This window comes from Rattus norvegicus, chromosome 8 (genome assembly GCF_021556685.1).
Source record: "Rattus norvegicus strain SHRSP/BbbUtx chromosome 8, alternate assembly SHRSP_T2T, whole genome shotgun sequence".
Taxonomy (NCBI): domain Eukaryota; kingdom Metazoa; phylum Chordata; class Mammalia; order Rodentia; family Muridae; genus Rattus; species Rattus norvegicus.
Window position 1 is genome coordinate 116,784,968 of NC_141541.1, and position 13,923 is coordinate 116,798,890.

Consider the following 13,923-nt stretch of genomic DNA (forward strand, 5'->3'; position numbering starts at 1 on the left):
CATAAAAAACAAGATTAATGGTAATGGTTTGTAATTCATAACATCTTTAAAGTCTTTCATTCTGTGGTACCAGAGATGGAGCCCAGGACCTTAGGCATACTAGGCAAGTGCTCTACCACAGAGCTAAAACCCAGGCTCTTTTTTTATTTTTGTTCTTTAAAAAATGGACTCATTATGTAGCACAGAGTAGCCTTAATGTAGCTCAGGATGAATTTGAACTGGCAATTCCTCTGCCTAGCTTTCCAGGTAACTGCATTGTGGGCGTTTATCACCATGTCACCACACTCAGATTCATTTTACTCCTGTGTGTGTGTGTGTGTGTGTGTGTGTGTGTGTGTGTGTGTGTGTGTGTGTATGTGTGTGAGAAAGAGAGAGAGAGAGAGAGAGAGAGAGAGAGAGAGAGAGAGAGAGAGAGAGGCTGGCTGGGGATTGAATCCAGGGCTTTCAGCATAGTTGGTTTTGTACCAGCGAAGTACAGCTTCAGATATTTTTGAGATAGGATCTTATTAATTGCTTAGTTGGTCCTTGAATGGACTCTGTAGCACAGCCTGACCTTGAACTAGCTTTCTGTGTGTGAGTTATCATGGGCTCAGTTCTAACATTCACAAAGCACTGTATTTTTATTTTGAAGTAGGGACTATTGTCAGTTGTGGTTGTGCACACTTTTAATCCTAGCACTCAGGAGGCAGGGGCAGGCAGCTGTCTGAGTTTGAGGCCAGCGTGGTCTACAGAACAAGTACCAGGACAGCCAGGGCTACACAGAGAAACATTGTCTTGAAAAAAACTAATTTTTATGTGTATGAGATTTATTTTTCTTTCTTCTTTTTTTAATGTATATGAGTATTTTGCCGGAATGTATGAACATACCTGGTATCTATGGAGGTCAGAAGACAGTTCTGGATCCCTTGGAAGTATAGTTATGCACAGTTGTGAACCTTCATATGAGTGGTGCTGGGGTCAAACCAAAGTCATTCTCAGAAACAAGTGCTCTTAACTGCTGAGCCACCTCTCCAGCTGCTCTCCCTCAGAGAACTTTTTTTTTTTCTTTTTTTTTTTCAGAGCTGGGGACCGAACCCAGGGCCTTGCGCTTCCTAGGTAAGCGCTCTACCACTGAGCTAAATCCCCAGCCCCAAGATTTATTTATTTTATGTATGTGAGTACACCCTCACTCTCTTCAGACACCAGAAGAGGGAATCAGATCCCATTACAGATGGTTGTGGGCCACCATGTGGTTGCTGGGAATTGTACTCAGGACCTCTGGAAGAGCAGTCAGTGCTCTTAACCGCTGAGCCATCTCTCCAGCCCCCCCCCCCCCCCCCCGAGAGCTTTTATACAAGAAAGTATCAGGGTTATCCTCCCAGATACAGTACAGAATTGTCAAAGCACTTTGCTTTTTTTTTTTTCCGGAGCTGGGGACTGAACCCAGGGCCTTGCCCTTGCTAGGCAAGCACTCTACCACTGAGCTAAATCCCCAACCCCTTTGCTTTTGTTGAGAATGGATGACTTGTACCTTTAACTCCTGCCGCTCCTGCCTCCACGTCATCAACAGTGACCTTACAAGCTACATTGTCTATCTTTTCTTTCATTTTGTAGTTACATTTTGTTCATCTCTTGTGTATGTGAAGGTGAGCGGGCAAGAGGCAGTTCTCTCCACCTTGTGGGCTTTACTTGCTGAACTATCTCATTGCTCCTCCCCTTAAACTGCTTTTAAATGTATTCATGGTGTGTGTGTGTGTGTGTGTGTGTGTGTGTGTAGGTCAGAGGGCAACTCTCTTTGGAGTCAGCCCTCTCCTACCTAACGAACCCCCAGGATGAATCAATGGACCAGGACACCAAGCTTGACAGCAGATGAGCCACCATCCTTTTCTTTTTCTCTTTCTTTTTCTTTTCCAAAGCCTTACAATGAGATCACTGGTCTGGAATTTGAGATCCCCTAGCCTCTACTTCCCTAGGGTAGGTGGGCTCAGGGACTGACATGGGGTAGCACTCTTAACTTCAAGGCTGTTTTAAGAACTCATTTAACTCTTCCCAATGTCTCTATCACTTTAAGACAGATGTCCCACAGAGACTAAATTATGTCAATTATCTAAAAAGACAACATAAATAGTCTTCTCAAATGGCCTACCTTACCTTCATTGGACAGTTCCCAGTCTACCAGGGCAGCACTAATTTGTTTCTTCCCCTAAAGCTACAGTAATTCGTTTCTAATGGATCTATGTCTTGGATGCATCTCTGTGCTGTAAAACACCCTCAGGCATTTCTCTGTCCCAAACCTCCAGTGACTGCCTGCCATTAAACTAGTGGTCCCACCGGCTTCCCTTCTAGCTTTAGACGTCCTGAAGCTCTTTGAACAGTCGGAGCTCATCTCTTTGGTTTAATCCCCACTCTGCCCGTGAATTGAATATTACAGAAAAATTCCTTCATCCCTTCGGATTTATGCTTTTTCCTTCCCACAGTTTCTTCAGGACCATACTGAAAAGCTGCTTAGGTCAGCATCCTCTTTTCACACCGTCTGGCAGGCCTCCGGCCTTGGCTTACGCTCTTTAATGACTTCTACCACAGCCTCCCACAGGTGTGGGTTACGAGAGGATGAAAAACCTTTTTTGTTTTGTTTTGCTTTGTTAACTTATTTTTCTCCTCTAGGATTTATTTTTCATTCATGCGTGTCTGTCACCCCTGTTAGGTGCCTATGGAAGCCAGAAGGGGACATCAGACTCTCTAGAGCTAGAGAGGTCGTTGTGAGATGTCTGACTTGGGTGCTGGGAATCAGGGTCCTCTAGAAGGGCAAACCTTTCTTTATCCTGAGCCATCTTTCCATCCCTTGTTTTGAGACAAGGTCTAATCAGCAGGACGGGAAAACAGTCCCCAAGAAAATGGGGCTTGAGGAGTTCTCTTTCTCTGGAAAATGCCACTGAGGTAAAGTAGGATCCTTGACTGTACCATGGGGAGCAATTTCAAGACAAATCAGAGTAGAGCAAAGTTACCAAAAAGATGGCTTTGGCTAACAGTACACTGTTCATGCAGAGGACTGAGGATGGCTCCAGCACTCCTTAGGCAGCTCACAGTCGCCTGTCACCGCAGGTCTAGGGAACACATTCTCAACCTGTGGGCCACAGGTGTCAAAGTTCAGACATCCTGTCTATCAGGTGTTTACATTACAATTTGTAACTAGCAAAAACTACAGTAATGAAGTAGCAACAAGATGATTTTATAGTAAGGGGTTTACTACAACCTGAGGAAAGGTATTAAAGGGTCACAGCAGAAGGAAGGTTGAGAACTGCTGTCCTCTGGCCTTGAGGGTACCTGCATACACGTGTTGGTGTTGCATATACACTTTATGCAGGGCATACACACACACACACACACACACACACACACACACACACACACACACACAAAATAAATGTATCTTTAAAAAAGATCTGTACTGGGGTTGAGGATTTAGCTCAGTGGTAGAGCGCTTGCCTAGCAAGCGCAAGGCCCTGGGTTCGGTCCTCAGCTCCGGAAAAAAAAAAGATCTGTACTATAATACACGGTAGGAAGGTGTGGAAATTGGGGTTTTGCTCGTTTGTTTTTAGTTTTTTGAAGGGCAGCTAGAAACCAAGGGTTTGCACATGCTTGGGTATCCTGCAAGAAGCTGTCTTACTCGGGGTTGGGGATTTAGCTCAGTGGTAGAGCGCTTGCCTAGCAAGCACAAGGCCCTGGGTTCGGTCCCCAGCTCCAAAAAGAAAAAAAAAAAAAAAGAAGCTGTTTTACTTGCCTGACTGTTACGAACAGGATTTGCCTGAAAAGTAAAAACACACCAGTTGCCTGGGCACCTCCATAGATGGATTTTTCCCTTCAGAAGAACCGTGCTTTAAACCTGCTTGAGAGTCTCTTTCTTTTTTTTTCAAGGGAAGTGTAGCCTTGGTTGTCCTAGAATTCTCTCTGTAGACCAGGCTGGCCTCGAATTCAGAGATCTGCCTACCTCTGCTTCCTGAGTGCTGGATTAAAAGCGTGCGTCGTCACCGCCCGGCAGAACACGCAATCATTGTTCCAAGGGAAAAAAAAATGCCTGGACCTCATTCCTATCACAGTCGACTTTGGTGGTTGCCTCTCTCGCTTTGACCTGGAAGGCTAACAGGATTCAGTTGTTTAAGACAAACTTTGTTTTTTGAGTCTATTTATGACTGTTTATTTTTATTTTTTGCAGGTGTGGTGTTGTATGCCTTAAATCCCAGCACTCTGGAGAAAAAAGGGCAGACGGGTCTAAGTTCGAGACCAGCCTAGTTTACGTAAGCAGCTCCAGGACAGCCAGCTAGAAGACTCTGTCTCAAACAACAGATTTCACTATTGGGTATGTCGGGAACAAAGGACAAGTTTAAGGAGTCAGTTTTCTTCTGGCACCTTTACATGGGTTCTGGGCATCAGACCCAGTTGTCACCCACGGAACCATCTCGCTGGACCTTGTTCAGACAATTGTTAATGGCTGGACCACACCGGACAGTCCAGATTCCAATGTGTCTGTGTGCACCGCACCTGGCTACAGGGGCTGTCGAGGCAGTAAATTCAATCTCACATTTAGGCAGTCAAGCTGAAAGCAGAATGGAGCGGAGTGGAAACAAGAAAAGCAAGCAGCAGTCTTCTCCTGCACCGGTATAGCATCAGCATAACCCCGCAGACCAGGATGGTGGGGCCAACGCCTCAGGGTGTCCAGCCTCTTCCGTCCGCTTCTGCTCCAGGGCACAGCGCGTGGGGGCGGGGAGGAGAGGCGGAAGCCGACGGTGCCGGGCGCGCGCACGTGCGTGGTTACGTGCGTGCGTGGGCGCGGTCCTTAGCACGCCGTGCGCTAGGCGGATGTCCGGGCCGGCTGGGCCCGGGCGGCGGACGAGATGGCGGAAGGCCGGGGCACCCATGAGCGACCGGATGTGGAGACCCAGAAGACGGAGCTCGGAGCCTTGATGGGGACCACGCTCCAGCGTGGGGCTCAGTGGTGAGCGTCCGCTCTGCCCTCCCACCGCGCAGAGCGTCAGGCCGGCTCGCTGGCCCTCAGGCCGGACCCCTTTCCTTAGTTTTAGGTAGAGGCGGGCCGGGGGCGGTGCCTGGAGTCTCTGAAAGAGTGGCTTGACAGCAGCCGCTGATGAAAGAAACCCCGAGATCAGCTAGGGTACAGCGTTGACAGATCTGGGGTTTGTCTTGGTCCATTCGTATTCACAAGAGTCTTGGGCCGGAGGGGATAAGGGGTGTAGAATATAGAAATGGGGGAGTGCTCCGGTCGGCGGGAGCAGGAAGGTGGGAAAGCACTTAACCATCGAAGACTTGATGCTGACCTTGGTGGGGGAAGCGTCCACATCTTCTAGACCTCGGCTCCTTAACAATTAAAACTGGGTAGCAATTTGTGGCTTATGACGCTCAGGAGGTTGAGAGACTATCAGAAGCAGATACTTTGTAACTTGTAAACTGCGGAACAGAATTCAAGGCCAGACACTGAATAAATGTCTAAGAACTCAGATTGTCAGCTGGTCAGGAACAATTGTAGCAGTAGTTAGATCTAAGAGTGGGAGGGGAGGGGAGCAAAATAGAAGATCGGAAGTTGCAAGATTTTGCCAGGCGTGGTGGCATATGCTTTACTGTTGTTTTGCAGGCGCAGACTGGAAGGTTGCTGTAGTTTCAGGGCTGGTCTCTTATACAGTGAGCATGAGTCCTCCAAAAAAAAAAATATTCCAGGTTTATTTGAGCAGATTCAAATATGAGGCGTCTCAGTAGATTGTTAACTAGAAGGGATAGTACTCCTCAGTAGTGGAGAAATGGCTGGGTGGTGCTACTGTGTAGGAGTCAAATACTAGCGTAGGTTTCCCATTGAATATTACCAATATGGGGTTGGGGATTTAGCTCAGTGGTAGAGCGTTTGCCTAGCAAGCGCAAGGCCCTGGGTTTGGTTCCCAGCTCAAAAAAAAAAAAAAAAAAAAAAAAAAAGAATATTACCAATATAGGGACTGGAAAGGAGAATAGAAATTATGTGTTTGGGGGGTGTGGTTTAGGTATAGTTTTATGCTGTTTAAATTGAGCCAATGAAAGGCCAGACAAATTGAGAGAGCTACTTTAGAAATTATTCTGCAAAGGGATGACACATAAAGAATACTCAGCTTGGTATGGATGAGCGTACCTGTAGTCTTAAGGCCTGGAGAGAGGTATTGCTGCCAAGGTTTGGGCAATGCAATTAATAACTTAGTAAACATTTTACTTCTAGAAAGCGTCCATTTTACATGAGTGCTCATGGGCTGGAGAGACTGCTCAGCAGTTAAGAACTTATAATGGGCTTGCGGAATGTGAGTTTGAGGCCCAGCGCTCATGTTGGGTATCTCTCAGTCATGTATAACTCAAGCTCCAGGGATATCCACGCCCCGACCTCTAAGGGCACTTGCATTTATACTCATACTTATGTGCATAACTAATAAAGTGCATAGTTAAAAATAAAATCCTAGCCCAGGAGTGGTGGCGCACATTTTTAGTCCCAGCGCTTGGGAGGCAGAGGCAGGTAGATCTCCGAGTTTGAGGTCAGCCCGGTCTACTGAGTTAGTCCAGGACAGTCAGAGAAACCATGTCTTGAAAAACCAAAGTAAATAAAATCCTAACTATGCATAGTGTCACACAACTTTAATCCCAGCATCTGGGAGGCATACACAGGTGGATCTCTTTGAGTTCAAGGCTATCCTGGGCTACATACTGTGACCCCCCCCTCCCAAATGTAATTAAATTTTAAAATTCTTTTAGAAATCGTTTATGTTTTTGTTTGCTTGGTGTTTTGTTTGTTTGTTTGTTTCCGAGACAAGGTCTCCCTGTGAGCCCCTGCTGGTTTGGAACTAGAAATGTATGCCAGGCTGGCCTTAAACTTGCAGACCCTTCTGCATCTGCTTCTTGTGTACTTGGATTACAGATAAGTGACGGCACAGCCAGCTTTATGGTGTGTGTGTGTGTGTCTGTCTGTCTGTCTGAGTATATGTATGACATTCATGACATTCATGTACCTGTGCAGAATAGAGTTGTGCATACCATTCATGGGTGCTGGGAAGAGCGCCAAACTCTCAACTTCTCTCTCTCTCTCTCTCTCTCTCTCTTTTTTTTAAGATTTATTATGTTATTCATATAAGTACACTGTAGCTACCTTCAGACACCCCAGAAGAGGGCATCAGATCCCATTACAGATGGTTGTGAGCCACCATGTGGTTGCCGGGAATTGAACTCAGGACCTCTGGAAGAGCGGTCGGAGTTCTTAACCACTGAGCCATCTCTCCAGCCCCTCTCTTAACTTCTGAATTCTCTTTCCAGTCCCTTGTTTATTTTTTTCAGACAGGGTCTTATTAGGTAACCTTGGGTGGTCTGAAATTCCCTGTGTAGACCAAGCTGGACTGGAACTCTTAGAGATCCAAGTGTCTATGCCTCCTAAGTGCTGGGATCTAAAGGCATGTGTCAGCATGTGTAGCTTTGTTTTGTCTTTTACAGATATGGTCTCTTGTAGCCCAAGCTGACCTCAAACTCATCGTGCAGTGGAGACTGACCTCTTTGCCCAGACCTCCCAAATGCTGGAATCACAGATATGGGCACCCAAAAGCTTCCTTTACTTATTCTCTTACCAGTCATTTCTCCTAGTGAATACCTGGCCTAGATTAGGCCCTCTCTGCCATGTGGGGCTGACTTCAGTTCTTAATGTTAAGACTGTGATTTTAGCTGGACCGTGGTGGTAGTAGTGCACGCCTTTAATCCCAGCACTCCGGAGGCAGAGGCAGACAGATCTTTGAGTTTGAGGTTAACATGGTCTACAGAGCAAGCTATAGTCAGGGCTACACAGAGAAAACCTGTCTTGAAGAGCCCCCTTCCCCAAAGATGTGATTTTAGTGAGAATTGCATATTACCTTGGCGAGAAGACCCAGGAGAAGCTTAAGGTCGGTGTCTGGTGAAAAAAAATGAAAGGAGAGCTGCAAAACGTAGACCGTTGGCTTTGTAGGAAAGTGTTTATCTGTGTAACTGTATTTCATAGGAGACTGTTTCTCCCCAGGTATCTGATCGACAGCCGGTGGTTCAAGCAGTGGAAGAAGTACGTCGGCTTTGACAGCTGGGACATGTACAACGTGGGGGAGCACAATCTCTTTCCTGGACCGATTGACAACTCTGGGCTCTTCTCAGGTGGAGTATCCTCAGCTTTCTGTTGTAGTTCTCGTGGGCCAGAGTTGTGTGCATCTCCACCATGGTCATGATGAGCATGTAATTCCATAATGTGGAGACATAGAAGCATCCGTCTGCATCAGATGTAGTAGACGCCTTGGCAGATCATTAGGGAGAAGCCAGGTAGTTATTTTGCCCTAAATAACTACTGTGACAAGAGCTTGCTTTGGTTTTTGTGTTTCTGTTCTGTTGCTGTGAAGAGACACTGTGACCAAGGCAGCTTATAAAAGGAGCCATTTAATTGGGGGCTGGCTTCCAGTTTCAGTGAGTTAGTTCAGGGTCCTTATGGTGGAGGGACTATGGCACCCAGCACGTGGGTGTGGGAATAAGAAGTAGCTGAGAGCTTTGCATGGGGGGGTGAAGGAGAGAGACAAGACGGGGAGGCCGAGAGACTGGGCTAGGTGAGGGCTTTTGAAACCTCAAGACCACCCCTCAGTGGCACACCTCCGTCAGCAAGGCCGCCTCCTCATCCTTCCCAAACAGTACTACCACTGGGGGCCAAAGATTCAAACGGGAGCTTACTTGGCCTGCTCTCATTCAAACTGCAACATTTTGTAGCATACTAGTGTTTTTTTCGCATTTTTATTTTTACTGCATATGTGCACGTTGTATGTGTGCCAGTGAGACACTGTGCGTGTTAATGTCAAAGTACAGCTCTATGCAGTTGGTTCTCAGAAGACATCTTACCTGTCCACATTGTAACATTTCCCCTTTGACTTTTTTAATTGTGTGTGTGCACGTGTATCTGTCTGTGAGTGAGCTATGCATGTGAATGTAGTTCCAAGGACCTAGAAGAGAAGTTTGGGTCCCCTGAATTACAGTAGCTTGTGAGCTGCCCAGAGATGGTGCTGGGAACGGAACTTGGTCCTCTGCAAGGGCAGTAGTGTGCTTCACTGCTGGACCACCTCTCTAGCCCTTAGTTCTCTTTTTCTTTTTTAGGTTTTGGATTTATATGTAAACATGAAAGAAGAAAAGTCATTTTAAATTGCACCTATAATCTGAAAATTGGGAATCACTCCCCACCTCCCCCCTTTTCTTTCATTGCTGTGGATCAAATTCAGTATGTTAAGCAAGTAATATCCAGTAGTTGATCTGGGTGTGGATGTTTTTTTCTGTTTTTTTGTTTTGTTTTGTTTTGTTTTGTTTTGTTTTGTTTATGAGAAGAAGATCTCTCTACATAGTCCTGGTTATCCTAAAATTGATTATATAGACCAGGGTGGCCTTGAACACACAGAGATCTGCCTGCCTCTGCCTCCCCAGTGCTGGGATTAAAGGCGTGTGCTACTATACTTAGCTGTGCCCACAAATTTTTGATACCTGCAAAGTAGGACAAATTGTATGTATATTAAAAGTCACCTAACATCTCTGAACTGACTGTGTTTATCCTAGAAACAGTGTAAGGAAAGGTAGAAGGTCCGTGGAGTGTGACTTCTGACCTCCGCACTTCCCAGTTAAAGGGTTTGCCCGGGAAGTGCTGGTACTCTATTCCTGTGGCTGTGTGGAGATGGCGCGGCTAGCTTTTCCAGAGAATTGCTTTCACCTGAGTCTAGAATCTGTAGGCTGGCTGGCTGGCAGGCAGGCAATCTATTCGTACCCTTCATATATTCCTGTGTGCTTGTCTGTGGGGGGGTGTGCGCACGAGTGTACTCATGAGTGTTCTCTGGTGTATTTGTGGTGTGTGTGTGGGTTAGAGTGCGGCTATGGAAGGTGGTTCTCTCCTCTCTCCATGCGGACCTACCATCCTGGGACCACCTCATGTCCTCAGGCTTGGCCTAGATGCTGTTTCCTTTTGCTCAGGCTCTGTCTGCCTGTGCTGCCCTGGCTGGCCTTGCACTGAGTTAGTCCTGCAGTCGCCTCCTTTGCACTACAGGTACAGGAGTGGCCCCTACACCTGTATTCTTGTTTTGTTTTACAGACAGAGTTTTGCTGTGTTTCTTGGCTGGCTTAAAACTTGGTATGTAGCCAAGGCTGACCTCAAAATCACCACCTTCTGGCCTTAGCTTCCCAAGTTATGAAATTAAAGTCTTGTGCCATTGCGTCTAGCTTTCGGGTTTTTAATTAGTTTTATATTCTTTTTTATTTATTTTTTTTTTTCCCTTTTCTTTTTTTCCGGAGCTGGGGACCGAACCCAGGGCCTTGCGCTTGCTAGGCAAGCGCTCTACCACTGAGCTAAATCCCCAACCCCTAGTTTTATATTCTTTTTGGTTAAAAATGTGTATGTTTGTGTGTGAGACAGGGTGAGTGTGTGCATGGCATGGTACAGGGTGTGTATTTACGGACGTCTTCTACAGTGTGGGTTCTGAGGATCAAACTCAGGTGGTTATGCTTGGTGGTAAGTGTCATCACCTGCTGAACTGTCTCACCAGCCCTAAATTTCTTTTCAACACAGGATCTTCATTAAGGATATGAGGTTGGCCTCAGTTTTGTGATGTTCTTTGTTTCAAATGCTAGGATTCCAGGGGTCTACTGCCAGGCATGGGTAGTCCCTGATGGTTTTAAATTTATTTTAGATATGGTCTCAGTGTGTAGAGACCTTTGGCTCACAGAGGTCCTCCTACCTTTGCCTCCTCAGTGCTGAGGTTAAAGCTGTACCCGTCCTCTACCATACCTGACCTGTTTACTTTTGTTTATTTAATTTTTATTTGTTTGGAGTTTTTATTTGTTTACTTTTGAGGTGTGATCTTGTATAGTTCAGGCTGGCCTTAAACAATGTTGCTGAGGTTGACCTTGAACTTATGTACTTCTTGAATCTACCTCCCAAATGCTCAGGAAGATAATTCTACTTATTAACTTACTTATTTTGAGGTAGGGTCTTGGAATACAACTCGGATACATAGCAACTTTGTAGTTCAGCCTGGTTCAGAACCGCATATGTATCCCAGTTAAGTCTTGAACTTACAGTCTTCCTAACTCTGAGTGTTGGGATTGCAGATGTGTACCATAATGTCTGTCTTCTTGTTTGTTGTTTCATGGTGTCAGTGACAGGATGGCAGAGGAGAAGGAGGAGGTGGTGGTGTTTGAGTCTCTCTATGTTGCCTGTGCCACCCTTAGAACCGACCAGTCCTATTCCAGCCTCCCAGAGCCTGTGGGATGATAGGTCTGAGCATCATGATGTGGGAACGACTGCCCGACAGATGTCTTCAGCAGGGAACCGGCTGTCACCTGCAGAGCAGCCCTTCTTATTTCCACCTGTCTACTGAGACAGACAGTTTTTATCGTTTTGCTTTGAAGACTTTCACATAGTCTAGGCAGGATACCTGTGATGTGGAACAGATTGTAGATGCACCAAAGGCATCTCTGTACTGACTGTCATGGAAACAGTGTCAGGGGAGATGGCACATCAGTGGAGTGACCTCTGACCTCCTCACTTCCAATTATGTGTTGAACTTTTGCCATCTTCGAACTCCTTCTGTGGCTGACCACCCTAGCAGCACTGGTCCTCCTGACGCATCTGCAAGGTACAGGGTTAACAAGTGTGCGTTATCACCATGCCTGGCTCCTGTTTTTCCCTTTTTCTTCTTGAGATGAGATGCTATTCTGTAGGCCTGGCTGGTGTGGAGCTCAGCAGTAATCCACCTGCTTCTACCTCCTCCTGAGTGCTGGGATCAAGGGCGCCTGCTCTCACACCCAACTCCTATTTAAAAAAAAATCACCGGCCTTGGGTTATAGCTGAGTTGCACCTTCATGGGTACTTTCCTGGCTACTCTGGTCTGAGAACAGTGACTTCTGCCGTCTTTAGAGTGGGTGTTGATAAACAGGCTTAGCACGGAGTATACTTTGTGGCTGGCGGTGATGGGTCTTCTTGGGTTTTCCTCTGAGTGTGTTTCATATACCTCTATGATTGGTATAAAATGGATGTTTAACATGTTATGTACTTACTCTCCATTCCACACAGTGTCCATGAGAACGCCGACTGGGAATGCTTAGTACGAAGAGTGGTTGGGTGTTACGGTGTGCAACCTAGTGTGGGGTACTTGGACTGACATGCATAGCTTTGAGTCTGATACATACAAAAAGCGATCAGATAAGCAGGGCCGCCACTGCTGCTCAGAGACGGAGTGCTTGCCCAGAGAGTGCAGGCCTTGGGCGTGATCCATCTGGCTGCAGACCGTTAACTAAGGATGCTGCTGGGTAGGCGTGTGCACCTTTGACCAGCATCTGAGAGGATGGGGCCGGAGAACTGTCCTAAGTTCAGACTGCCTGGGCTGTGCACTGTTTATTTCAGGCCAACCTGGGTTGCAGAGAGACCTTATTTCAGAACACCGTAGTGTGAGATAACCCAGTGGGTGGGCATTGGCATATAGGTCCGACAACCCAAATTCAACACCAGGAGCCCACATGAAGGAGGGAGGCGAGCGCTGCCCTGAGAGTTGTCCCTCTGACTTCCACCTGTGCCCTGTGGGACGAGCAATTCTCCCATCCTCTGTAGAAACAATGAGTAGAGTTTAACCAACCCCCTAAATATGAAAAGACTAAGTGTGTTGTTGACCGAGGCCATCAGGATATAGAACAACGGCAGATCGTTTGCCTGGGCATGCTTCCTCTCCTAGGTTTATTCCCAGTCTCTGAAAAAATAATCCAGCAACAATAGCAGAGACGCCCAAAGTCAGAATGCTGAGTGACTCCTAGTCCAACAAGCTTGTGCTGTGGAGGCTGCTGATTCCTGTCCCCAGTAAGAAAATACTCTTCAACCCTCAGGACCTCAGTCATCTGCCTTCTTAGTAAATGTTTTATGTGTACATGGGGTTTGAGATTAAGCACTATCAATAGGATGGATAATGTAAGTATTCATAATTATTAACCCTCTCTGTCTGTCTCTGACACAGTCTTCCTATGTAGCCTAGAGTGGCTTTGAATTCTTTTTTTTTTTTTAAACATTTACTTATTTATTTATTTAATATGCATTTACTGTAGCTGTCTTCAGACACACCAGAGGGGGGCATCAGAGCCCATTATAGATGGTTGTGGGCCACCATGTGGTTGCTGGGAATTGAACTCAGGACCTCTGGAAGAGCAGTCGGTGCTCTTAACTGCTGAGCCATCTCCCCAGCCCTTTGAATTCTATATGTAGCTCAGGATGGTTTCAACCTGCCTGAATGCTGGGATGCCTGACTTTTGGTTTTCTTTTTTCTTGGGGAGGGACTTGAGGGTTGAACTAGAGCCTTGCTTTGCTAGTGAGCTATAGCCCCAGCCTGCGCCTGCATTCGCTTCTGTCTCCATGTTTACTAATTGTTTCTAAACTCTTGTTTAATTCCTGCAATGTGGTTTTTGTTTCTTTGCTTTTTTGTTTTGTTTTGTTTTCTTTGTTTCTTGAGACAGGGTTTCTCTCTCTAATTTGGCTGTTTGTCTGTCCTGGAACTCTATTGGTGGACCAGAGTGACTCAAACTCATAGAGATTCACTTGCTTCTGCCTCCCAAGTGCTGGGACTAAAGGGCTGTGCTACCCCGCATAGCTTACAGTGTTCTCACCCTCTCTCTCTTCCTCTCTTGCCCCTCCCTCTCATTCTCCCTCTCCCTCTCTCCCTCTCTTTGTCCCTCTCTATGTCTCTCTCCCTCTCTTCTTCTCTTTCTCCCTCCTCACTCCCTCTCTCTCTTTCTCCCCTCCCCCATCTCAAATACCAGTCCAAGTTTTTTTTTTTTTTTTTTCTTTTTGGAGCTGGGGACCGAACCCAGGGCCTTGCGCTCTACCTAGGTAAGCGCTCTACCACTGAGCTAAATCCC

At 46.4% G+C, this 13,923-nt stretch overlaps 1 protein-coding gene across 2 annotated transcripts in view; it reads left to right on the forward strand.

Moving 5' to 3' along the window:
• The first annotated feature begins 4,842 nt into the window (after positions 1–4,842).
• Usp4 (ubiquitin specific peptidase 4) overlaps positions 4,843–13,923 on the forward strand; it is a 43,507-nt gene continuing 34,426 nt past the window's right edge. The window contains exons 1-2 of one of the 2 annotated variants that reach the window (XM_087560702.1): positions 4,843–4,972; positions 8,036–8,163. In XM_087560702.1, coding sequence (XP_087416828.1) covers positions 4,872–4,972; positions 8,036–8,163 — 229 coding nt within the window. In that variant the 5' untranslated portion in view covers positions 4,843–4,871. 2 annotated transcript variants of the gene reach the window in all.